Here is a 25683-nt window from a genome sequence, read left to right as displayed (position 1 = left end):
TCCCAGCCAACCTCAGTGAACCCCCAATGAACCATCGCCCTCTGCTCACAAGGTGCTTCCTCGCGTGGGCAGGCTGACGGTGCGCGACACCTTCTCCTTGTAATAGGGGTCCCGGATCGAGAAGCTGATCCCATCCTCTTTGATCTCCATGAGGGATGCCAAGGACTTGGTGATGTTCTTGGTGGAGATGTCCAGCGTGGGTCCAAGACATTCAGCTGACACTGCCTTCATCTGCCCTGAGAGCTTGGGCTCTCCCTAGAGCAGGACACAGGGCTCAGGCATGGACCCAACGTGTCCCTCCACCCCTTCTCCAGCACCCTGTAACAGGACCACACGATGGCCAACTCACCTTGAACTTGAAATCATCCTGGCTTGCTGAGCCCTTCATGCTGAAAGACTGGGAGATGCTGCAAGGAGAAAGTGGCAGAGCTGGATCTTCAGCACTGTACTCCTTTCACAGACTGCTACCAGTCCCTCAGACTCCCTAGGTCACTCCCTGCTCCCCAGCACCCCTTCTCCAAAGGATGATCAAGTCTTTTAGTGTCTAAGAGATGTCTGTGCTCCCCTCCCCAAAGGGCTAGGCATCACAGGAAAGCACAGACGGTGTTCTTTTCTTCAATATCCACCTGCCAGCTCCCATAGGTGGCACTTCACCCATCTCCAGCCACCACACACTCATGCACAGCCTGCAGGCAGTGAAGGGCTGGCTGCTCACCTTCCATCCGAGGCCAGGCTGAATTCAGAGACCTCCTCATCTGTGCTGGTGTAGCCGTTCTCTGTGCACAAGGGAGAAGGCACATCAGCAGCATGAAGGGAACCAAGAACCAACCAAAGCACACGGCACTGGAGCTGAGGGCACAGCCTGGGCAGCTGCGGGGCAGTGGGTCTTCTTCTGCACCCTCCATGCAGACCAAGGGCACACTGATGCCAGTGGTGGTACCTCCTGGTGCTTCCCGAGCATCCAGCACAGAAAGTCGAGCTCTATCCCATGGGGAAGAGGTGGAGGCCATACCCAGTGTAAGGGAGGGTGGTTTGGGTCCTGGCTCACCTTGCTGGACGTTGTGGATCAGCGCCTGGAGCTCAGGGTGTGACTCAGCCTTCTCCCGCAGGGCATCCAGGATGAGGTGGTTCTGTGAGGAGCCAGTCACATCCGTCTGCTTCAGGCGTCCCTCCAGGAGGCGGATCTGGGCCTCCTTCTGTGCCACCTGCAGGCCCTGGTGGATGGAAGGTCACGCCATCCTCAGACAGGCACTATGGGATCCCCTCTGCACGTCCCACAGGTGGGAGAAGCCCCCACGTGCAGACAGTGCTGCAGACAGAAGCAGCACCTTGTCGATGGATGCCTTCAGGAAGTTGTCCAGCAGCAGCCGGGCTTCAGCCAGGGAGCAGGAGCTGATCACCACCGAGGTGTCCGTGGAGTCCAGCTCCTCCTGGAAGGGGAAGGAACTGGATGAGGCCAGGGGCACAGCAACGGGGCAGGGCCTGGCGGAGTGGGCACCACAGCCTGCACAGACGCTCAGGGCTGAGGATGCTACACTGCTGTCCCAATGTCACTGCTGGTCCTGGCTGGTGGTACAGCCACTGTCCCAGAGGCACAGCCCAGCTGCAGAGAGCACAAAGCCTCCTGATGATACTGGGGGTAAGGAGCCATGCATCTGCACAGTGTCTGGTGTCAGAACTGGGCACCAAAACCTACGGGCTTTGTGCTGAGGGGCCCACAGCCTTTTTCCCAGTGAGTTTCCAGTACAGGCCCCACAAAAGCTTGCATGGAGACCAGTGAAGTGGGGAGCATGTGGCTTTCCCACACTCAGGAAGCACTGTAATGCCTGAGTTCCCATCTCCCTCCCAGCCTCTCTCCCTGCCCACCTTGGTCTCCTCAATCTGCATGATGGTAGCCTGGCAGTCAGAGATGCTGTCGTTGATGTAGTCGATGTTGGCCCCCAGCACCTCAATCTCCTCGTTCAGCTCCTGCAGCCCCTTCTGCTCCTTTGGGCTCTCTGCCTGCAGTTTCGCCCTCTTGCCCAGCAGGGCCTCCTGCAGCAGTGCCAGCTCCTCTCGTTTCTAGGGGGAAAAGGGAGAAGGATTGGCACTGTACCGGCATGGCCACCCCCATCCCCGCGCCCACCACCCTCACCTTGATGAGCCTCTCCATGTCAGCCTCCAGGTTGATGATGGTCATCCGCTGCATCACGATGTCAAAGATGCGCCGTTCCAGCGACTGCCACTTGAGGCGGGCAGCTTTACTGAAGGTCTGACTTGATCCCTTCTTGGGGAACTTCTTCCTACAGCCCAAGGGGAGCAGAGGCACATGGGCACCCAGCTGCACCGCGTCTGGGAAGCTGTGCTGTCCCCAGAAGGATGCCCAAGTGCTGGTTGCATCACAGGAGTCTGTCTTGCTTTTGGATTACCCACCTCTGCCGTCACCCCTCCCTGCTCTAACAGCTTGCTCCTTAGAGAGCACACTCCAAGCACAGCCCGTCCCTGGGTTGGCATTTTACCTCCAGCCAAACACACAATGAAGAGTTGGCCTCCAGCCTCTGCCATCAGCCAAAAGGCAGACCCACAAGCCCTGGGACACCCCACTGCTCATTCACCCAGCCCTGCAGTGCCACCACTGCCCTGACCTGACTGGCCGCGCCCCATTGACAGAAGTTGAGGGGTCTCCCAGGAAGTTATTGATCTTTCTGTTCCATTGGCGCACGATGCTGGAGACGGAGCGAGCGCCGGACTCTGGCTCAGAGGAGGTGGTGCTGGCTGAGACCTCTGCACCGGAGTCCAGCATGGCTGGCTTCTGGCTCGTCCTGCCTGCAACTCGGTCTGACATGGGCTTGGCGAGACGGCGCAGCGCTGAGACCTGCCCAGAAGACAGTCTGAGGGTGCTGCCATCAGACAGCCGTCCCCAGACAAACCCAGCACCGACCTCAGCTCCCAGATCTGGTGTCACTGAGCCGCTGTTTGGGATCTCCCTCGGGGCTGAGGGCTGCACAAAGGGGGTCCCCCCTCACCTCCTGAGTTTTCCTCCGCAGCACAATTTCCTGCTGCCGCTTCTGAGACTCCAGAGCCCGGATCTGAAACTGCATAGGAGAGACAGACTATGGGGTCCTGCTGGGGAAAGAAAAGCTGCCCAGACACCCTAGCGATGGCAGCAGCCCCAGCACTTCCACCACCAAAGCCTAGAGCAGTTGCCTTGGCACGAGCATCACTTGTGATTTTAACAGCACAGAAGCTTTCAGCCTCACGGCTGGTTTTGGTGGCACTATTCCCCTGAACACGGTGGGGAGCTCACAGATCTCCAGCAACCACACTGTGAGATTCAGGGTCGTCCCTGGCACCACATGACCCCGCAGCACACAGACAGGCTGCCTTCTCACCTCCTGCCGGCGCTGCTCCTTCTTGAGCTGTGCTATCTCCCTGTTCCTCTTTGTCTCTGCCAGTCGTCTCCGCTGCTGCTCCTCCCGCATCTGCTTCATCAGCGCGACCTGCAGAGGGAAGGTGTGATGTCTGTACGGGCATCTGGTGTTCCCAGCAGCCAGGACAGCCATCCGCCAGGCAAGCATCCTGCATCCACCAGCAGGAGCAGAAAACAGCTTCTTCCTTGAGCGGAGCAGGAAGCCAGTCTTGGCCAAGCCAGTCTCAGCCTCAGTGCTCCCACAGAATGCCCTTCCCACCCCGAGTACCTTTGCTTTCTTCATCTCAGCCACCTCTGCCTGCAGCTTCCTCAGCTCCCGCTCGTAGCGGGACTGGTTCTTGAGCAGGCGGGCGTGCTCCTTCTGGGCAGCCTGCAGCTTCTGCAGGTCCCTGTTCATCTCCTTCAGCCGTTTCTCATAGTCTGCTTTGATCTTGTTGGCTTTCTCCTCCGTGTAGCACTCCATGGTGCCTGCAGGAGTACAGAGAGGGCTTGTAAGGGTCACTGCGCCCTTCCTGTTCTGCCAGAGCCCTCTGTCATGCTGCACAGGCTGGGGTCTGTCTGGGACACCCAATGGGATGAAAAATCAGGACTTAGCACAGAACAGGGGCAGTGGGTTACACCAATTGCTGGGCTGAAGGGAGATGTCTACCTGGACCTACAGCCAAGTGCAGCCTGCTTGGCTGATGCTGGGCCCAGAGATCAGCTACACCGTGGGTCTTTGGGGTCTTACATATACCCCCAGCACAACTCACCCAGGAATCCCCACACCCCACAAAGTAGTGTTCAATAAAGGCTTCGCCTCACCATCTTCCCCAGCACCAGCAAGGCCAAGAGCTCTCCAGCTCCTGCTCCCGCAGTGATAAGAACACAGCCCTGGGATCCCAGCTGCTCAAGCAGAGCAGGGTGGATGGCAAAGCCACTGCATGCAGGGGATGGATGTGTCAGCCCTCAGCCAGGTGGGCAGGAGGAGAACAGAGACCCAATGCTGCCAGGATGGGACCCTGTGGGTGAGGTGGCTCTCACTGAGGTTCTGCAGGACCCGATCCCGCTCCAGCTGCGTGTCCCGGATCTTGTTCTGCAGCAGGATCAGCTTCTCCTCATACTGGTGCTTCAGTGTTTGCAGGCGCCGTTGGCTGTTCTCCAGCTCATCGATCAGCTTCTGCTTGATCTCTATCTCGCAGGTCAAATCTGCAAGGTCAGCCTGGAAATTCACGGCTGGAGGCCGGAGAGGACAGTCAGGCCAGGAGGGATGGGGACAGCATTGCTCCCACAGCCCCACAGAGCCACAGTGCAAGGAGGGAGCCGGGGGGGCTGATGGGAACTTGGAGGCTCCCTGCTCTGCCAAGCCCCCAGAGAGGACACAACCCAATGTCTCCGAACTCTCCCTTCCCAGGACTGGAGCCCAGTCCAGCAAATGCACCCCCATGCTCTGGGCTCTGCACTTTACCCTTCTCCTCTGCATCTGAGTCTGAGTCCGCCAGGCTTTCTTCACTGCCTGAGTCTTCGTCTTCATCCTCACGTCCATCCTCTTCCTCACAGCCACTCTCATCCTGTTCCTCCTCCTCCTCCTCCTAAGATAAAGTGCCGTATTTCAACTTGCAGCATGGCTTTGCCCTTCTCTCTGTGTTCTCTCCCCTGCTCCAAACCTGAGCTCACCCCACAGCAACCAGCTGCAGCCCGTGCAGTGTGACTCAGTCTCCTACATGGGATGCCCATGGGCTGAAGCACCATTTCTGGACCCACAGTGCACACCACAGCAAAGGGCAGCTCTGTGCTACATGCATTCCCTACCAACTGAACAGCACTGCGTCCCCCTGGCCCTCCTTCACCTACCTCTGGTGAAACCAGGCCCCAAGGAGATGTGGGCTCCTCACTGCACAGCAGGGCTGACTCCTGACTGTGTCTGCATGCCCACAACCCCTCCTTGCAGGGCCAGGCCAGAACTCGATCACCCTCCCTCTCAGGATGATGACAGCCCTCCATAACTGAGCACTCCTTCCATAAGGGCACGAAGCCCCTCTCACCTCTTCTGCTTCATTCTCGTCCGTCTCCTCCCCGTTGTCCTGCTGCAGCTTTGGCCGCTTCTTAAACGCTTCCTTCTCTGGGCTGGGGGAGAGCAGTGGGGTGCAGGTGAGTCTTAATGAGAACGAGCCCTGCAGGGACCCGCCAACCTCCTGCTCTGGTATTCTATGGGGAAAGCAGCCTCCAGATACTTGGCGGGTGAAAAGCCAACCAAGGCAGTGCCAGGAAAGGAGCACACGTGCCCAGGCTTTGTCTGGGTGCTCTGGTTTTAGCAGGGATAGGGGAAAAAGTGAGATATCCATCCCCATGAGGACAGAGGGGGCTGATGTGGGGCACCCCCCTTCCCAGCATCACACAGCCTTCACCTTTTCCTCCGCTGCCTCCTCTCTTTCTTTTTCAGCCTCTCCAGGTCCTGCTTGGCGCGTCGCAGGACATCAGAGGCCTCGGTTTCCACGGGGGCAGCAGGACTGCCCAGCCCAGCCAGGCCAGGAGCTGGGGATGAGCCCACGGAGAAGGAGGGGCGGGCAGAGAGGCGCGAGAGGCTGCGACGGAGGGACTCATTCATGGATTCACTCTCCAGGAGCTTTGTCCTGGGAAGCAGAGACAAGATGGATGTTGACAGACATCAACATGGAGGAGACATGCCACTGACCCTTGCAGAGTGGATCTGGCCTGAGTTTAGGGTGGTGTGAGGCAGGGACAGTCAGCACAAAGCTATGGCCAGACACCTCGGACTGGAGGGCCAAGGATGCTGCAGGGAGGCAGTATCCTGGGGTTGTATGAGTCAGAGATGGACCCAGACTTGTGGGTCAGCAGCCCCTGGGGTGCAGCAGGGACTCCCACCAGGATCTCCCCATCCATCAGTAGCCATGCAAAGAGTGATAATGGTCAAAGCACTGCCCAGCACTGAGACTGGGACTACCCAGTGGTCTTAGCTGCTGCCTCTTGGGGGTTTATAAACAAAATGGTGGAGTCACAGAGCCAGGAGCAGCGTCTGGGCTTGCACCCCGCATTTGCACCCACCAGACCAAACAACCCAACAGACCTCATGCCTGGCTCACCTCAGCTCCTCAATCTCTCGGATGTAGTTCTGGATGAGAGCACCGATGGCCTCGTTACTATCACCTGGAGAAGCAGAGGCTTAGGGGGCTCAAGGGAAGACACTGAGTGTTGCAGCACCCATCCCTACCACGCTGAGCGGGTCAGGCCAACATGTGTGCGCCCAGCCTCACCTGCCTTGGCCAGCATCAAGTTGGCCTCCTGGCTCATCAGCTGGGTGACCCTGTTGTTGATGGAGTCGATGGCCTCCTGCATGGCCTTCACCCGCATGCGCAGGGCGCTGTTCTCCTTCTGCAGCATGGCGTTCTCACGGAACAGATCGCTGTAGCCCTCCGAACCGTCCTCCCCAATGACCCTCTTGCCCTGTGGGGACACATAGGCAGTTCCTGAGCATGGGGTGTGCCAGGACATGGAGCCCCACCACTGCCTCCCTGAGGGCAACCCCAGTCTCCAAAGCAGGGGAATGAAAAACCTACAGACCAGGAAAGCCTGAGCTCAACAGGCAGAGGGTCAGAGATGCTTCAAGGCTTCTCTCTGCCCTGGCATCCCTGAGCCCCTATCTGAGCCTCCTAAACTTGATCCGCCAGTCCAATCTTCTGCCCCAGAGGAGCACTGGGCAGGTAGCAGTTCAGCAGCTATCACCAGCAATGGCAAAGTGCCATCCTCACAGTGTCTTAGCTTCACTCACACCATCCCACTGTGATCAAAACACTCATCCAGAGTGTAGCTCAGCTGCCCAGGCCACGAGACACACTCTGTAGGGGAAAGGGCCTCACAACAGGGCCAGAGATGACCACATTATCTGTGGGAGGGAGAATCACGGGCAGGAAGGTCCTGCTTGCTAAAACAGCCCCAATCCAAACACAAGAAGGGCTCCTCCTCCCGGCTCCATTCCACCTGCATGGACTCGCTTGGGACTCACTGCTTTGTACTCCATCAGCTCCATCTGCAGACGGGCGATCTCAGCCCTCAGGGCACTGATCTGCTGACTTGTCTTGTCCTGGTTCACCACCACCTTGTTCTTGATGTTGCGAGCCCGGTTGGCATACTTGAGAGTGTTCAGGGTCTCCATGAAGTCTCGGTCAGATGGGCTCACGCAGGCGATCATGATGGTTTGGCTTGGGAAGGAGAAGGGCACGGTGAAGGGGTGGTTTCCCCACTCAGTACATAGGACTCAGCTCAAGCCCTGTGCCTTGACACCCATCCCAGCCCTTCTGTGGTTTATAACTGAGGCATAAACTGGGTTCGATCTCTCCCAGTGACAGAGCACCATCAGAAATGGGCTCTACAGAAAAGTGCCCTCACAGCAGGCAGGGAATTCTGGCCGTCATGCTGGGCAACAGCACCCATTACGCTGCAGATCTGCAATGGTCCGGAGCATTTAACACCAGCTAATTCTACCAAAGCTGCCTAATTGCAGCTGGGACTCACGAGCAACCAAGGCGTTCACATCTGCCACGTTGCCTGTCAGGAGGCACCCACCCCACAGCAGGCAACCCACAAGTCATCTGAAATAGCTCCTACACACTCCATAGCCCCTCAGCCCATTTGCCCATCACAGCCCTATGCTGGGGTCCCCATACCTGTTGCCACCGAGGGAATCCTGCAGCAGGCGGGTGAGCTTGGAGTCGCGGTAGGGCACATGCACGGCTTTCTTGCTCTGGTCTCCAAGGGCACTGATGACATTCCCCAGCGCCAGCTGCCAACACAAAGGAAAGCCCCCATCCAACTTCAGCCCCTGCTGAGAACACAGCTGCCACACAGCCAGAATTTCAGGCTGGGAGTGCATATTGTGACACATGTATGCAGTGCAAGATGGGGAGGCATGGGGCTTTCCTGACCAGTTTCAACATTTGCCCTCCTTCCCTGTGTTGTGCCTCTCACTCTCACAAGCACCAGAGCAGTGAAGAACACCACTGAACTTCAGGGTAGTTTTTAAGCTCAAATTAGCAGTCCTCAATTTTCTGGAGTACAGCACAGGTGTGCTGTACTCCATCATCCTGCCCTCAGCAGTAAAGCCATGCCCTCACCACTACTGTTTTGGATTACAGATAATCTTCCCTACAGGTCCAGGTAGCATAACCCACAGCATCTCCAGCAGCATGGAGCAGCTGCAAGCAGGACCCAAAGGTACCCCGGGTCCCCAGGCAGTCCCTGCCCTCCTCCTGCTGCCCCTCGCACGCCCAGGGTCGTACCAGCCCACAGTTGATGGAGATGCCTTCCTTCGCTCTCTCGCCGGTAGCACCTGTTCTCTTCAGCCTCTCCGAGCCAGCCAGGTCCACAAAGTGAAACTTGGCTGTGAGGGTCTCATACTCAGTGGTGGGCTGGGCTCCATCCGGCAGGCCGGTCACCTCCCCGTTCACCTGTAGCCAGGCACAGACAGAGGGGTCACTACCGCAGACCCCCCAGGAGCCCCTTCGGCCATACAAGCCCGTGCATTTACCCTCAGCTTGCAGCCCCCCGATGGCCAGGTGAGAGGAGCCCAACAGCAACTTGCTGCGGGTCACCCCATCCCTGGGACAGGGCTGCTCTGGCAAATATCTTAGCTTTCAATAAATGCCAATATTCCCTATGACTACAGAGAAACAAAACCCTGCCTCTCTGGGAGACTTCAGACCCTCCCCCCTCCCCAGGGAACCCACAGAGAGCCAGGAAGAGCCCAGCTAGGAAGCAAGAGGGGCCCCTCAGTCTCACCAGCTCAGGGCGGGCACACACTCTCATCTGGCACAGATGAATGGTGAAGATGGCATGGGACCGGGAGCTCTGCACGTTCATCTGGGTGCTGGCAGTGGTGCGGGAAAGAGCCCCCTGCTTCAGGCACTGGATGAGCTGCAACAGCACACAGCAGAGAAAGAAAACCTTCAAGCACCCTTTTAAAGAGTTAGGACAGCACCTCTCGGCAGTCCTGACCTCACCGTGCTGGGGCTGTCCTGTCCCATCCCAAATGAGCTCACCCTTGTCTTGCTGCCCACAGAGCACATCCCTGCCTTCAATCCCTCTTCCGCACTCACTGACGCCATACCCACCTCGTCCTGTGAGCTGATGAGCCGCGATGTGACCCCCGTGGTGTAGATGCTCCCGCTGGCATCCTCGTGGATTTTGATGTTGGATTTGCGGTGACGTGAGTCTGGGTCACGGGTGCTGTCAAACAGGTCCAGGATCTCTTCGTTGTAGAGCTGAATGGGGCAAAAATGCACGTGAGTAACAGAGAAGAGCAGGCTGCTGGAGCCTGGCATCCTTGCCAGGTCTCCTGCCATCCTTGCTAGGAGAGCTGTGCACAGAATGCAGGCCGTGTCGCCACCCCGACCCATCATCGCTCACCTCCAGGAATTGGGCGCTGACTTTGAACTCAGGTGCTGCCACCCCCTGGCTCTGCGCCGCCCGCTTGCGCTCCTCGATGCCGCTGAAGAGGTGGCCGATGGCCCGCGGGATGATGCCCTGCTCATCCTCAGAGATGCTCATGTCAAAGCCGGTGCCCATGGTGTACGTCTTACCCGCACCAGTCTGCAAAGGGGAGCTGGCTGGGTCCTGTGCTGCAGCCACACCTGCCTGTACCACCCCAAGCACCTCTGCTGACCCCCCTGCACCCCACCACACTGCCTCCCGTGTTCATGGCCCAGCCCCGCCACCCCTTCTCTCCCTGCTCCAACCCCCACCCACCCCTGAGACTGCCCCGTCCCCTCCACACCCCGCAGCTTTAAGTCCCTGCCTGCTCCTATCTTCTGTGATGCTGCCTTGGGAGAGCCCGAAGCCCAGGGCAGAGCAAAGCGGGTACCTGGCCGTACGCCAGCACGGTGGCATTGTAGCCCTCGAAGCAGCCTTCAATGAGCTTGCCCACGCACGTTGTGTAGATCTGCTCCTGCCACGTGTCCAAGTCAAAGACAAAGTCATAGGTGAAGGCTTTGTCCTTCCCCAGCAGCACCTGGGGCTCGCCGGGAGTCACGGAGGTGCAGATGTGACACCCCTCGATTTTCTCTTTGGACAGCTGGGGACGGATCCTGCAGGAGGAGGAACACGCTGAGGGCGGCCGCAGACATCACCCCACAGCCCGGCCCTGGGGATGTGCTCTGTGTTGGGACTGCGGCTGCTGCAGGCTGAGGCCCAGCAGTGCCACCGCTCACGGCGTGAAGCAAACGGCACACAAAGTAGGATGGGATGACAACCCACAGACTGCATTAAGGCTTCCCTTGCACCAACCCACACCTACAGCAGCTCATTTGCTGCGGTGTCCCCAGCCGGGCAGAGAGCTCTGGGCTGCACGTAGGCACCAATCGATGCATAGAAGCAGCCCAGACTGCCAGCCCAGAAGAGACGCGCAGCAGGCAGACACAGCATGGGTGCACCCGTGCAGGAGACAGCGAGATCAAACTGCATTCCCAACAGCCTGAAATGCAAAACACGACGAGACAACCGTCTGAACCAAAGCACCACCCAGCCCAATGGCTGTCCCAGGCTGTGGGCTCTGCAGATGGAGCCAGGACTGGAGAGGCCGTGCTGGGCTCCAGCAGCACTGTGACCAACTCTCTGCACCCCACCCTGGAGGGCTTTGGAGCACTGGAGGCGCTGATGGAGCTGCGCAGACACAGATCTGCTGCACATCAGACAGCAGCACATGGTGGGGCTGCACAGCTCCGGGTTCTGGGGACGCATTGGCTGCGGGAAGCAGCTCAGTGCCCCGGGGAGCTGCGGAGAAAGGGAACGCAAAGCAAAACGCCCTGGCAAACAGCTCTCATTAGAGCTTAATGACTGCACATCTCCCCTCCCTGGATGCTTCATAAACACAGCTATTAATTCCTCCAAAGCCGCACGGCTGGCAGTGACCGCAGCGGAGGCTCTGCAGGTCGGGGCTCCCACATCTCACCAGGCTGAGGGCAGTGAGACCCGGGGGGACCACCACGCCATGCCCCCCCGGGGAGCTGCACAGCAGATGTGTGGGAACAGCTATCCGTGTCAGAGGGTATATTTAACACTGCAGCCACAACAGAAAGCAGCTCTGATGTGCTCAGCCTGAATCGCTCCAGTCGCCTTCCCAGGGTCCCACCCTCCCACAGGAAAATGAACTCCAGTTTTAATTACTTTTAGACCCACATGAAGCGCTGCCCCTCCCCAGACACGCACAGCATTCCCAGAGAACAGACAGAACAACGAACTGCAACCACTGCATTTCTGGACAATTTTTCCTCTCAAGAAAAATGAGGGCAGTTTTCAGCAAAAGGCTTTTTTTCCCCTTCCCTCCCCAGAAAGTGGTTGAATACGTGCATGTGGGCTTGGGAGAGAGGCAGCAGCACTGTGTGACTGCACGTGGACTTTCCATAGGACTTTTCTCATCCATTCCCATCCCTGCCCCACCTCTGGAGACACCCAAACCCAAGGTCAGGGGGACGGGGCTCTGAGCACCTGATCGAGCTGTGAGTGTCCCTGTTCATTGCAAGGAGTGGGACCAGATGGCCTTCAAAGGTCCTTTCCAATCCAAATGATTCCACGGTTCTATCCCCTCCTAACCCAGGAGAAGCATCGCCATGCCAGGCACTGGGCAATGCAGGACCGGACCAGGTGGACGCTCACATCACATCAGCCTCCTCTTCTCTGGGCCAAGTTAAGGCACTTCAGTCACCCTTCACACATCTTGCTGGCCCTCCCTGCGCTTGGGCTGGTGGTAAAGGACCGAGGGGGGAACAGACGGCCCAGCAGACCCTGCCTGCTTTGGCATCGGGACACAAACCCCGCAGCAGCGGCAGCCCCTGTGCCAGGCAGGGCCCACAGCCGAGCAGGGGACACAAAGGCCCAGCAGAGGCACAGCATCTCTCTCCTCCCCTTTCCTGCCATGCTGGCAGGCTGTGAAAGCGCTCGTCTCCATGGTTCGGCTGCCAGGGCGACCGAGCATCTGGGAGGAAGCGGCAGAGTGGGGCTGCACCCTCAGGGGCACGGAGCATGGGGGCACACACAAAGGCTGGGCTGTTGGGGCCAGGCTGGGAGCCAAGGGCCCGATGGGCACCACGGGGAAGAGGATCCCAGGGGCGGCCCTCAGGGTGCCTCTTGATTGAGGGAAGAAGCAGAGCCCACAGGGAGAACAGAGTGGGCTTTGGGAGGGGTACAGCCCACATCCCCATGGCAGGGCTTCACCCACTGCTTGGCCAGGAAAAGGGGCTGAACCCACTGGGATGCCCCACACAGTCCCCAGTGCACAGGAAGGTTCAATTCAAGCGAAGTGGATGGCTGCAATCGTGTCCTCGTGCCCCCTGCTGCCTCAGTTTCCCCTCTCCCTGTTCATGGCTACAGCAAACCCAAAGGGCTTCAGAGCTCCCTTCTGCAGGGTATGGCAGCACACTCCCATACCCCACTTCTCCACAGCAAGAGGCACAGCACTCCGCACCACCAGCAATAGGGTCAGAGCAAAGAACTCCAGGCTTTCCCATATATCCACACCAGCACAAAAAGCACCATATCATCCATCCTTGCCAGCAGATAGCAGCTCCCTGAGATCAGCTCAGTACAGCCTGGTCCCATGGGGTCCTAAGGAGGACAAGACCCCAGACCCACTCCCCACTGAGTCCTGGGAGAATCCTTGCTGCCCAGAGGCGGCTGTTGGCACACAGGTTGCTCTGGACCCAAATCAAGACAAAGTTAAGCATTTAATTACCGCAGTAGGGAAGCAGCTCAGCAATCAGAGAAAATTGAATAAGGCTCCCCTGGGATTGCCAGGTCTGGTCAGAAAACACTCAGATTAAGAGATATAGCAAGGCATTTCCTAGCAGGAGCGAGCACAGCACGGGGAAGGGCTCAGCCTCCCTGCACACCAGTGTGTGGCTGGCACCAAGGACACAGCAGGGCTGGCTGCCAGGTCCCCGCACCCCTGCTGGGGGAATGAGAGAACCTCTGCAGAGCCAAGGGGTGTATGGAGACCTACTGGACACGGCACAGCAGGAGGACCTGCCACCACACTGTACCCATCCCTTAAGTGACCCCAACATAGACCCTCTGCTTGCCACAATCACGGGGTGCAGGCTGTGCCCAGCTTCATGGGGCAATCCCCGCTGCTGTGAACCCCCGAGGACCCTGGGCCCCCTAATCCTCAGGCTTAGGGAAACCTTTCAATCAGGTCCTGGCAGCCACCGTGTGCTGCTCATTAGCTCTGGCAGGAGCACACCGGCCCCAAGCTGCACCATCTGCTCAGCACCAGGATCTGTAATGGAATAGGGAACACTGCCTGCACAGGAACCCTGCCATGGGGAACCCCAACCCAAGGCCACAGGAAAGGGCTGGCAGGGCCTGCGGGAAGCAGGGGATTCAGCTTTACCCAAAGCATCACCTGGAGGGCAGCAGGAGCAGGCTGAGTTTGCAAAGTCTCTGCGCTCCTCCTCTGCCCCCATAAGCTGATGAGCAGCAGCTGGCAATCCCATCAGTCCACGATCCACCTGGGGTGCATAACGCCACCAGGATGTCTGCAAAGAGACTCCGGACAGTCGCTCACAAAGGGATGCAGCTGGCAGAGCCTGGCAGCAGTCTCCCACGCAATCCAGCACATCCCAAACCTGCCGGCTGTTTAACCGCACAGTGGGGACTATTTTGACAGCAATGGGAAGGAAGCAGACCCCTGGGACTCGGGGCAGCGGGAAGGGCACAAAAGACAAGGCTGGCTCCTCAATTAGCACGGGCTTGGTGGGAGTATCGCCTTCCCTCTGTGAGCCCGGGAGCTGCGCTCCTGACAGCTTGGTTTCGAGCTCCGGCTCCTGTGATTTGCTCCTGTTTGGAGCTCTGTCTCCTGCAATTTGCTCCTGCCCGCCCCCAGCTTCGCTCCTGGTGCAGGAATGCCACAGCCGGTCCTGCCCTCCGGCTTAGGGAGCCCCAATTTCCTGGTACTTCGGGGCATTAAGGATTTAAATCCCCACCGATGGGCACTGGGTGCAGGCACTAAAAGCTTCTCAAAGCCACCCTGCCCGGGGCAATGCTGCAGGCAGCGCCGTCCCTGCACTGAAGCGCGCAGCGGAGCCGCGCTCCCCCCGCCCCAGCGATGTTTCCATCTCCTTTCTAACATTTCCGCTGTAAAAGCCAGCAAGCGTGCGCCTGATTGAAGCCAGGCGCAGCAAAAACCCTCTCGCCCACACACCTGGGCTCTGCATTTTCCCCCAGCACTGAGCCCTAGGCTGACCCGGGGGGAGGTAAAGGATGGGGAAGGTGGTTTGTGGTCCCTGTGCCTGTGATGCTGCTTCCCTTACAGTCCTGGGGTGCAGCCATGGGTCAGTGCCATTCACCAGGGAGCACCCCAGCGCCTGCAGAAAGGAAATCCATGGCACTGTAACCCTGGAAGTCGGGCACATCCCCAGCTTTGTCTCACCTCCCTCTCTGCCCAAACATCTCAAACCAACCCAGCAAGCAGAGGAGCCCCAGCCACGAAGCAGCAGGATGCGGGCAGGATGCTTTACAACCCCGTTCCCACCGAGCTGAGGCCCTCCGGGGCACGCTGTAATGACTGCAGGAATCTGTCCCTGAGCAGAACATCCCATCATTGCTCCCAGGGAGATGGGATCAGTTCCCAGGGCAGGAGGCAGCCAGGACCCAATGCTGCTGCGCAGGGGCATGGAGCATCTCAGCAGGAGTGTTTATGAGAGCGGCAGAGCGTTGGAGGTTGCAGGGTTTAAATAAACTTGAAACCCGACTCAACTTCCTTCCCCAATTTCACAAGCTTTGCTTCCTGAGTCGCTGCTGCCGCCTGGGCACACTCGTGTGCTGCGCTCCCCCAGCCGACACTGCGTTTGGGGTCCCAGGGAGCATTTCTGCAGCCACCCCCACTCCTCAGCCCCCCCACACCATGGGGCTGAACACTCTCCAGGTTTGCGCACACCATCAGCCCTTCCTGACACAGCAAAGCCACACACACTGGGGAGCAGGGCCCTGTCGGGCCACCAGCCCCAGATCACGGCTCTCTGCAGCCGCTGGAGCTGCTTGCGAGCCCACGTGCCCAGCAGAGGGGTACCCCCACCCACAGGTAACCAACGTGCTCCAGGATGGAGCAGCAGCTGCAGAGCTGCAGCAGTCACTGTGAAGGTCACCTGCAGAAGGAAGCAGACATTATGCCTCCCCAGGACTCCAAGTGAGCACCCGGAGCACAAGGAGCCCTGGGCTTCCTGCCGAGCACCCAAATGTGGCACCGAGCACCTGGCTCAGCCCCTCACTCCCTCCTGAGCCAGGCAGCCCCGAGGCACCCACAAAGCAATGCATCAGGATTTCTGCTGATGGCAAAGGGAAGGGAGCCCTGCCTGCAGCCACCAGCTTGCCGCGAGGCCAGCAGCAGCCACTGGGCCTGCGTCCCTCCCTGCTGACGGCAGCGCTGCGGCAGCCACCAGCCATTTCACTGCTGGCGCACAGGAAGCATGAACACACCCCCCTGTGCCCTAAATACCCCCCGGCATCCAGCTCTGCGGGACCCCAGCGCCAGCTGGGGATCCTGGAGGGGAACGGAGGAGATTTAAGCTGCGTATTGAGGTTGACAGCAAGAAACACCACAGCATCTCCTCTGCTTCCTTGTGCCAGGGCAGGACAACAGCGGGAACCAGGGATCATCAGGGACGGGGCAGCTCCACCTCCCAACCCCAGGGACACCAGAATTGGGTCCTGGTGGCTGCAGCACCTCCTGACAGCAGTGGGACTGTGCACATCGCCCATTTAACCCCAGCAGTACACAGCACCTTCCTCCAAAATCCCAGTATTCAGCATCCCCTTCCCCCACATTGGTGAGCCCACCTCGCTCCCACCAACAGCAGCAACACAGAGACCTGAATAAACAGCACAGCTGCACCTCCACGTTATTATAACGGAACAAAAGGGAGATTTTTGTCCCCATTCTGCCACACCCAAAGGTATTAATCCTCCTCCTCGCTGCCCCATCCCAGGAGCTGGGACTGCATGGATTGCATGGCGGGTGGGTGTCTGAGGGCTCCCGCAGCCCGGCTGCTCCCCAGCAAGGTGCCACACAAAGAGAATCCTCGCTGTGATAGGGAGGGGACCCAGCGCCAGCCCCCCGGGGCTGCTTTGACACAAAAGCAGTGGGGCGAGAGGCTGTTTCTCGCCAGCCCCTGACCTGCCTGCTGCCTGCTTTGTCTCACAGCATCCTCACTCCCAGCCCTCCTTTGTCTTCACCTCTGCTACATCGCCCCAGCGCTGTGCCAAGCGGGGATCACTTCACCAAGGAGAGTGTGGGAGAGGGAAGGACCCTTCCTTTCCCACCCCAGTCCTCACCATGGACACTCCATCCCCATCAATACCGCAGAGGGAAGGCTGTGCATTTCCAACTCCTCCTGCTCGCGATCCCCTCATGCATAGGACAGCCCTGACCCCGTGGCACATGGGGGCTAAAGGGATGAGGTGGAAACAGAGCAACCAAAGCAGCCCCACAGCCACCACCCCTGACAGCACTGCTCCATCTCCTCGAGAAATGGACACAGCCCCAGGCCTTTGTTGTGAGGCTCCATCCTAAGAAAAGCGCAGGATGGAGGATGGGGAGAGTCTGGCCAGCAGGAAATCTCCACCCGCAGCCACCGGCATCGCTCGGACCCCGGGTCAGGGTCCTGCATGGACACCCCGTCCTGTCTCCACACAGGCACCGCGGGAACACCCACAGGACAAGGATGCTGTCACCTCCGCACTGCTCCCCAGCCTGGCTCCATTCTCAGCCCCTTGAATGGAGGGGCACAGAAAACCCCTATGCCACTTACAGGGCAGCGGCGCTGGGAGATGTTTGGGTGCACACACACGCAGTACGCACAGCCACACACCCACCATTTCCCCTTCATCGCTGACGCTGCACCCGAAGCATCTTTTGTACTCTTGCTCTGCCCAGGGCAGCACCTCTGTGTATCCTCCATCAAGGACTGATGCAGTCCCACTGCAGCATCCCATCAGCACCCCACGGTGCACACACAGCGTCCACACCCATAGCAGTAACACAGCACCCTCTGACCCCCCCAGAGCTGCCCCATCCTGCAGCCCCATGATGGAAAGCAGTGCAGGAGCAGCTGGATGGGGAAGGGCCCAATCATCCCTTCACCCTCCACAAGGCTCGATGCACCCAGGGCTGGCCCAGAAGGCGCAGGCTGAGCCAGGGCAACCATAGGGTGTGTGGGAGGAACACACATGTCCAGCCCGTGCTATGCGGACGGCAGCTCCAGGTCTGTCCCTGCCTTCCTCCCTTGATGGGCTCATGACCCCTTCGGCGGGGGACACGGGGGCTCATTTTTCCTTTCCCAAGAGAGAGAAGCAAAGAGAACAGCACCGAACTGCAGGACCCCAGCGGCAGCGCTCAGAATACACCCAGCCCGGTCCAGTGCTAAACAAAGAGCCCCCCACTTTCATCCCTCTTCCATCCATCGCCGTGCGGGCATGCAGGAGGTTTGGGCTTCGCCTACCGCCCTCAGTCCTGCTCAGGGCCTCAGCCCCGAGCCCCCCCGGCAGCCCACGAATTAGGTGCTGCCGGCAGCTCCTTTATTTAGGTGCAGGAGCCGTAAGGCGCATTGTTCCCAGCTCAGAGGCAGCACAAAGGACACGGAGATGCTGCAGTCGTCCCCCCCCACACATACATATTGCGGGGGACCCCTTCCTCAATGTGCCTTTGACACCACCCACGGGAGGGGGTCTAACCCGGCCCTGACTGCACCGCGTGGAGACGGCCCGGGGGTCCCCCGCACCGCGGGGTTCACTGATGGAGCCTACGGGGTCTTGCGGGGTTGGAGCAGCCCCGCGGCAGTACGGAGCGGGACGGGGGACAGCGGGCACGGCTCGGGGATGCCGGCGCAGAGGGGATGGGCACGGAGCCCCCGGGGCTGCACGGAGCGCCTTCCTACCCCCCGGAGGCCGCACCCGCCCCGGGACCCCCGAACCCCTCAGCCCCGCGCTCACCTCACCGCCACCTTCACGCAGCTGTCCGGGGCCGCCATGCCCCCACCGCCCCGCACCGCGGCCACCACTGCCCGAGAGCATCCGCGTCTGCGGGAGGAGGAGGAGGGAGGTGGTGGTGGTGGAGGAGGAGGAGGAGGAGAAGAAGGAGGAGGAGGGGGAGGGGGAGGAGGAGGACGAGGAGGGGGAGGGGGCGGCGGGGCGGCCCCAGGTGCCGCGGGGCGGGCCGGGCGCTGCCGCCGGGGTCGCTCCCGCAGCGGGGGCTCCGCCGCGCCTCGGCCGCAGAGAGCGGGGCCGGGCCGGGAGGGGCGGGGCGTGGTCAGGATGGGGGCGGGGCCAGATGGGATCCGCCCACCGGCAGCGCGGCCACGAGGCCGCCGAGAGCGGAGGTGTTGCGGGGTGCGCGGCCCCGAGCGGACGGACGCTCGCAGGAACACGCGCACACAGACTGCCGTCGGTCCCTGCTGCCCTCTGCCGGGTCAGCGGCACCGCTCCGGGGTGCGCCGGGCCGTATCGGGATGTGCAGGGCTGAAGCAAGAACCCTGCCGAAAGGTGACCCAGGGGGACAGGGCTGCCCCAGTGCTTGGCAGACGTTCCTTCCGGGGCACTAAAGTCTGTAAAACAGCCCTCAGGCAGACCCCTTCCCGCAGAGCAAAGACCTTCTGCCCCCAGTGGCAAAGCTCCCAACCCCAGGCAGATCTGCTCCAAGCCGTCTCCGGTGGTGCCCATCTCCTCCCACGGGTCAGGCTGGGCTGCAAGCAGGAGGAGGAGGGTCTGGCAGGGACACGACGCAGGGTGCAGCTGCTGGGATGCCAGCGTGTAGCCAGATCTTGGCCCCCTCAAAGTGGCTGACTGAGGCGGGAGCACGTGGGAGTGGGGAAAGATCTCAGGACCAGGACTGGGGCTGCCACATGAATCACGGAATCATTAAGGTTGGAAAAGCGCATTCAGATCACCAATTCCAACCATTGGCCCATCCCCACCGTGCCCACTAAACAGGTTCCTAATCACCACCAGCTCTTCTTGAAACCCCCTCCCTCAGCTGGTCTGAGCCTCTGCCAGCTCAGGAGAGCAGCCAGGAGAGCAGAGGAAGGAGGGGACAAGGGGAACCCACGGAGTCACACAGCAGGGACACTTTAATGACCCATCCAGCTCCTGACAGACCCTTCTGGCACAGCATCACCCTGTCCTGTCGCCAGCATCCTGCAGACCCAGTCCAAAAAGCCTCCTGCGGCCAGACAGAGCCCACCAGCCCCACAGGCAAAGATGGGAAGAGGTGCAGCACTGCTCTGTTATCCCCCCTAACGGGGTTGTACCCACAGGGCTGCATGGCAGGCGGCTCACAGGCGAGCAGCAGAGCTGGTCTGATGGGATGCGGCCACGCTGAGCCCCGGGGTGCTGACTGCTGATGCAGCCAAGGTGTCCCGGGGAGCAGAGCTGATTTCTGTGTCCTGCAGTGCTTCTCTTCCCTGTAGCAGCTCCACTGCAGCTTTCTCCACTTCGTCCATCTCCATCTGGCTGCTGGCTGCCATCTCATCCCTGGTCACTGCAACAAAGGATGGGTCGCGGGCCAGAGCAGCAAGGCCTCCGGAGATCAGAGCCTGCAGCAGAGGAAAGGGTCACAGCCCCACCTGGAATAAGTCTGTAGCAGAAGGGCTCATACTCACTGCCTTTGCCCTGCTGCCCACCCTCCTAGCTAAGCTCTTCCCCTCAGTCTCACACTATGGAATCTCATCATCCCTTTTTGCCCCTTGGCTGCTCTGCCTTTCCCTCTGCCAGGCTGCGCATTACCTCTTGAATGAGGAAGGTGATGGCGGGGGTAGAAGATGTGTTTGTGTCAATGCTTTCATGCCAGCGGTGTTCTGAGCTGGATGCTGCTGCTGTCACTGTGCTGCCCTGGATGAAAGGAAAGCACAGGAGTGTGGGATCAACTCTGAGACCCTCCTTTTTCTGACCTGTCTCCAGAAGCATGAGGGATGCTGCTCTGAGCTGCCCCAGCACGGATCAGCACCGGGGTGGGGGCTCCTTCCCCGAGCTGATGAGGAAAGGAGGCTCCAGCAAAGCTGGGCTCACAGCAGGGAGATGCTCCTTCCCAGGAGGTTCAGCCTATGACCCCACTGTGCTTCCCTTGGACACATGCTGTCCCCTTTACCTGCTGGGGATGGAGGGATGGCCCCGATGCTGGGTGATGCTCAGAGGCAGCTCCTCGCCTCCGCCGCAGCCTCTCCAAAGGGATGGGGAGGTCAGGCTCTAGGAGAGAGAAAGGTGGGAATATCAGATGGGCATACGAGCAAGGCCACCACAGCCACCCAGAGGGGATCAAGACCAAGGGGACAGTATCTAGGGGATAGAGACCAATGGAAATCCCAGCATTTGCCTCTGCCCCACGTTTGCTCCTCACTGAGTCAGGAAAGAGAAACAGTCTGTGATCCTCTATTCTTGGAAATGAACACTGCCTGTGGCCTCACTGCATGGGGTACCTGGTCCTGCCTCAGCCCAAGGCACTGCTCCATGCTCCACCACCATGCAGGGCGGGAGGTGGGGAGGAGGAGGTCCCTTGGAACTCCCCAGACAGGTCCCACTGAGCTCAGGGCTCTCAGCTGGCCCTCCAAGCTGCTAGGGGCTGCACCTCCTCCTCCTGCCTGCTGTCACCAGCCCTTTCCACCACCCCAGACAGGCTGACATGCCCCAGAACAGGAATGATGCTGACACTCACCCCGCACTGGAGGCCTGGGCACTGCTCTCCTCAGCACCTCATCCTCGTATTCCAACCTGGCAGGGGCAGGCAGAGGGGTCAGCCGAGCAGGGACCACCACTTTGAGCCCAGGATGCAGCCCTCCCCATCTTCTCCACTCTGGGATGGATGAATAATGTGCAGACCCCAAGAATCAGGATAAGGATGTTCTCTTACATTGGTAACCCTTGTACTCATGTTAGGCACTGGTGGCCCTTGGCACTCAGAGATTGGTGGGGAAGGGAAAAGATCATCCATGCATTCCCTGTGTCTACCTTGATCCTAATGACCCTTAGATGAAGGAATGATGAGAAGGATGAGAAAGGTGTTTAGGGCACACGATGCATGGAGTCACACATTAACCCTATACATGAAAAATTAGGGTCCTCTTATAGAGGGGGAAACTGAGGCAGGAAACAGGCCATGCAGGATGTCCTGATGCTCAGAGAGAAGAAAGAAGCACTGACATATTCCTGGTTTTCATGGCCACCTCTGAGGACCATAACTGCTGTAGCCCCAACACGTTGCAATGGGAGTAGGTATGACAGCCCACATCCAGAATGCACTCACTCTGTATATCCCATCCTGGGGACATCTCTGGCATTGCCTCACATCCCAACAGCCAAATTTCTCCACAAAGCTTCTGTGTCTGCAGGGTCATTTCTGCATTGGCACCCAGCCCGATTCCCCCCCACAGCCCGCAGGGAGCTCACCAGCCCTTACCCCTGCTGCCAGTTGGCGTTGTTGACATTGGTGTTGCCTTCCTGGGGGAAGTCGTCGAGGAAGACGGGGGAATCGAGGTCTTCGCTGCCCACCTCTGTGAACTGCAGGGGCCTCTGGCTGGCCACGTGGGGCTGCAGGGGGCTGCTCGGCTCCAGGAAGCTGTCCACCTGGCCAAACAAACCTCCCGTCCTCTGCAAGCAACAGGAGGGCATCAGGAGGGGATGCAGAGCTCTGGGGCCATTCCCACGGAGGAAATGTGTTTGGGTGCCCATGGGAATGGCAGCCTCGTGCTTGTGGTGCTCTAAGCTGCATTGCCCAGGTGGGGAGACTGAGAGGGGATGTAATAAACGTCATGGAGCAGTACTGGGGTGTGACAAACCCTCTGGGCTGGCAGCACCTTTGGACACAGCAGGAATCCATCCCTGTGAGACCAGAGCTCAGGCTGCCCAGGATGTCCTGATGCTCAGGGAAAAGCACTGCTATATACTTCATGCCTATGGTCAGGCTCATCTCTGAGGACTATTTTCTTCCTGCTGTACCCATGCTGAGTCCCAGTACATGGCAGTGGGGCTGGGTAGGACAGCCCCACCTGGGTGTGCTCACCCTGTATATCCCCTCCTCCATGGCAGCTTCCACCATTGCCCTCTCCAGCTCCTCCTCAGCAGTCAGGTCCCCAGAGATGGCTCGATGAATTTCAGGAGCAGCTTCTTCTTCAATGCTTCTCAGCCCAGCCTGGTGGGGACAGGAAGGCATGGCTGGATGTGGACTGGCACTACAGCCCCTCTCACTTTGGGTTTTAGAAAGGGAAATGTGTTGGAGTTTGGTCTCTAGGCCTCGGTGTAGCATGCTGCCCTGCCAGCTGCCCCCCCAGGGACCCTGCGGCTGGTTGGCTCTGTGCTTGGTGACCAACTGAGCACTGATACACTTGGGGCCACCTCATTGCCAGAACGTGAGGGACAGAGGTCCCCATGTCCATTTCAGCCCTGTCTCTCCCAGTCACTGAGGGCTTTCTAGAGCTGGAAGAGTTCACTTCCCGTATGCAGGATGCCCCATCGTGCCCTCCTGTCCTCAGATAGCATCACCCCTCCACCAACCACACCACCAACCTGGATCTCTACAGGGTTCTTCTTGGGACGGTACCCATAGTACTCCTCCTGGCGCTTCATGAACTTTCTGAAATGCTCTTGGATGAGGAAAGTAGCATAGAATTTGCCCACTGTCACCTCATCATCTGGAGGGGAGGAAACCAACCTGATGACTTTGCCCACCATGATGCCCTGAATTGCCACAGCAACTGAGCCCCCCCAGGCAGGGGGAGGTCGGCTCCATGGGGAAGTACCAGTGGGTGATGTACCTCCAATAGGTGGGATGACCTGGTCCAAAAGCTTCATACTGGTTCGCTTCCAGATTTTTTTGATAATGGTTCTGAGCTCCTCATTGGCCTGTTCAAAGTTACCTGTGGGAAAAGGGAGCAGGACAAAGAGGTTCATTCCCAGGGGAATGTGGACATGAACAAAGTGTGTGGAAACCTGGCCAGGATCCTGCAGGGTGTGACAGCTCGGCAGCCTCCCCACCCAGCAGACATGAGCTTTGTAGGAATTAGGCTTTGATTTTAGCAAAAAGTCTGCGCTCATCCATGCTCTCAGATCTCCTGTGATCCTCCCAATGCTCCCCGCATCGTGCTGGATGATGTGCCCCCCACCCCAGCTGAAGGGAAGGCACGGTGCTCTGCTACTGGGAGATGCTGGCCTCAGCTGGCCCCACTGCACAGTTCCACCTCCTGCTGTGCTGGCTTCTCATGTGCTGCTGCCTAACCCACAGGCATGGAAACAAGTTGGTGTGGTTTCTTACCAAAGTAGAGCTTTGCAAACCATGCTGCTAGCAAGGAAGAAAGCAACTCCTCCCCAGCACAGCTAAATTCAAAGAGGAGCCATCCTTTTCCACTCCAGTCTGAGATTTATGCACACCTGGGGAGATGCAGAACTGGAACAACCAGTGCTATGGCAGGTACAGGGGATCAGACTACACTCAGCAGTGTGGGAAGGAGTTCAGCAGCTGAGCACTGAGGCAGGGATTGGATCTGGGTCATAACTGCTCCTGAGCTGCACAGTGAAGTTACACAGCTGGGGTGGCATTGGTTTGCTCATCATGGTTGCAACACATAGCCCTGCAACTAACAACCTCCAGCCTTGGCCTGATCCCCATGCATGTGCCCATAGTCCAACAGTGATACAAAGCTGAAGGTTGCAACAGAGGGTCTTGCCCCACCACCAAGGTGCCCTGAGGTCCTCAGACAGAGCAGGGAAGGATGCATAACGTGCACCCTGCAGCATAAGGAGAGGGTTCCCATGCTGGAGAAGCAGACACCAGCCTTCATACCTTCTGTCTTGATTTTGAGGGCTGTCCTCACCAGCGCAAAGAGGGTTGCATTGAAGGTGACAGTGCCATCGCTGTTCAGGGGCATGTTCATGCACACCAGGCGCTGCAAAACAACCAGCAACTGTGAGCTGGATGGCAGAGCAGGCTGTAAGCTCTCCACAAATGTACAAGCTGCCCTCCCTGTGAGCCTCACACAGCCCCTGGCTTTGTGCAGAGCTAAGCCAGGAGCAGTGCAGCCAAGACTGTAGAGCTGGAATCTTCAGCTCCCCTGGTGGAGATGGGGATGCACAGATAGGGAACACCCCAGCACAGCTTGGAGAGCTCTCTGCAATGAGGGCTGCGGGGGAGCAGCACCCCAGTGCCATTCCCTGGGGGTGGAGATGAGCTCAGGCAGGCCCTGAATCCCAGAACCCTGAAATGCATCAATTCCATCCGGGTTGCAGCATCACTCATTTCCCTGACAGCTCCTCTCCAGTAAATACCAGAGGTCAGAGTATGAGCATGAATGATGACATTGGAAAGCCAGCTGAATTCTCCTCATCCTCCCAGGGGAGGATGCAGCCTGGTAAGGAGCCCTGTGCCCACACACCCTCCCGTCTGCTTGGCTCCTACCTTACAAGCTACACGGTGAGGGCAGAACTTCCCAAAGCCCAGGGGAGGTTGGATACGTCTCAGCAGGGTCACCACATCCAAGTGCTTAATCCTGCCCCTGCAGAGGAGACACGCTGTGTCAGCAGGGTGGTGGCATGCAAGCAGGGACAGGGTTTTGAGTAAGGGCTGCGTGGGATCATCTTCATGGCCTGCCCTGTACTCCTATGGTGGGCAAATCCCTTCTCTGTGCTCCTCTTGGGGGAAATGACTGCTCCCCAAGGCAACAGTTGGTAGAAAAAGGTGAGCAGCCGCATGGAAAGAGTCAGTAGCATCATTCGGACTGGGTGAGGATGGGACTGAAGGTCTGGTGTCCCCAAACCTCCTGATGCCTCATATCGGCTCTGGGACAAGGTGGTAAGTCCACATACACTTCTACTGCAGGATCTAATGCCAGACAGCACTACAGCTCACTCTGCGCTGGGTTGCAGCAGAGGGCAGCCCCCGGGTCCTGGCACTGCTCTCCACCTGCCATGCCACATGGTCACTCACTTGGCTTCAGGGTCGTATTCAGCCCAGATCCGTTTGAACTCATCCAGGTGGTGGGGCCCCAGGATGGACCAGTCACGTGTGAGGTAGTCAAAGTTGTCCATGATGACAGCCACAAAGAGGTTAATGATCTGAGGGCAGAGGAGAGGGTTGAAGGTTGCTGTCCTGGGTCAGAAGGGGCTCAGGGTACCCAGAATCAAGGATGCTTCTGATGACCCCATACAGAACTGAACCTCCCATCCAAGGACGTTATGTGAAAGGCTGCAGCAATCTGGGGCAGCTCTCCCCCCTCCACCCTCATGACAGACAACATGTACACTGAGTGCCCATC

The 25683-nt window shown here is 58.9% G+C and overlaps 2 protein-coding genes across 9 annotated transcripts in view; both read right to left on the bottom strand.

Annotated features, from left to right (window-relative positions):
* Positions 1-18473, bottom strand: part of KIF21B (kinesin family member 21B) — a 31646-nt gene extending 13173 nt beyond the window's left edge. For all 4 annotated transcript variants that reach the window (XR_001470141.4, XR_001470142.4, XM_004934814.5 and 1 more), the window contains exons 1-25: positions 18383-18473; positions 10266-10488; positions 9812-9994; positions 9517-9666; positions 9185-9319; positions 8686-8853; positions 8074-8189; positions 7413-7608; positions 6664-6853; positions 6493-6556; positions 5797-6021; positions 5434-5515; positions 4857-4980; positions 4433-4624; positions 3678-3877; positions 3372-3479; positions 3006-3074; positions 2625-2854; positions 2135-2282; positions 1867-2061; positions 1329-1430; positions 1049-1214; positions 716-776; positions 350-407; positions 50-255 (exon numbers count right to left, since the gene is read on the bottom strand). Coding sequence is in view for 2 of the 4 variants with exons in the window: in XM_004934814.5 (XP_004934871.2) it covers positions 50-255; positions 350-407; positions 716-776; positions 1049-1214; positions 1329-1430; positions 1867-2061; positions 2135-2282; positions 2625-2854; positions 3006-3074; positions 3372-3479; positions 3678-3877; positions 4433-4624; positions 4857-4980; positions 5434-5515; positions 5797-6021; positions 6493-6556; positions 6664-6853; positions 7413-7608; positions 8074-8189; positions 8686-8853; positions 9185-9319; positions 9517-9666; positions 9812-9994; positions 10266-10488; positions 18383-18420 (3629 nt within the window). In the remaining 2 variants the exon portion in view is untranslated. The remainder of the gene's footprint in view (positions 1-49; positions 256-349; positions 408-715; positions 777-1048; positions 1215-1328; positions 1431-1866; positions 2062-2134; positions 2283-2624; positions 2855-3005; positions 3075-3371; positions 3480-3677; positions 3878-4432; positions 4625-4856; positions 4981-5433; positions 5516-5796; positions 6022-6492; positions 6557-6663; positions 6854-7412; positions 7609-8073; positions 8190-8685; positions 8854-9184; positions 9320-9516; positions 9667-9811; positions 9995-10265; positions 10489-18382) is intronic.
* A 1024-nt stretch (positions 18474-19497) lies between these two features.
* CACNA1S (calcium voltage-gated channel subunit alpha1 S) overlaps positions 19498-25683 on the bottom strand; it is a 29674-nt gene continuing 23488 nt past the window's right edge. For 2 of the 5 annotated variants that reach the window (XM_046904103.1, XM_046904104.1), the window contains 11 exons: positions 25356-25483; positions 24828-24924; positions 24216-24318; positions 23191-23292; positions 22943-23067; positions 22440-22568; positions 21837-22027; positions 21096-21151; positions 20532-20629; positions 20171-20275; positions 19498-19980 (listed from right to left, as the gene is read on the bottom strand). In XM_046904103.1, the coding sequence (XP_046760059.1) occupies positions 19720-19980; positions 20171-20275; positions 20532-20629; positions 21096-21151; positions 21837-22027; positions 22440-22568; positions 22943-23067; positions 23191-23292; positions 24216-24318; positions 24828-24924; positions 25356-25483 (1395 nt within the window). In that variant the 3' untranslated portion in view covers positions 19498-19719. Of the gene's footprint in view, positions 19981-20170; positions 20276-20531; positions 20630-21095; positions 21152-21836; positions 22028-22439; positions 22569-22942; positions 23068-23190; positions 23293-24215; positions 24319-24827; positions 24925-25355; positions 25484-25683 lie in introns of those variants that run through there. The other 3 variants (NM_001397699.1, NM_001397698.1, XM_015298692.4) reach the window with 2 other exon arrangements.

This window comes from Gallus gallus, chromosome 26 (assembly GCF_016699485.2).
Source record: "Gallus gallus isolate bGalGal1 chromosome 26, bGalGal1.mat.broiler.GRCg7b, whole genome shotgun sequence".
NCBI classification, from domain to species: Eukaryota; Metazoa; Chordata; class Aves; order Galliformes; family Phasianidae; genus Gallus; species Gallus gallus.
This window is presented reverse-complemented; position numbering and strand designations above follow the sequence as displayed.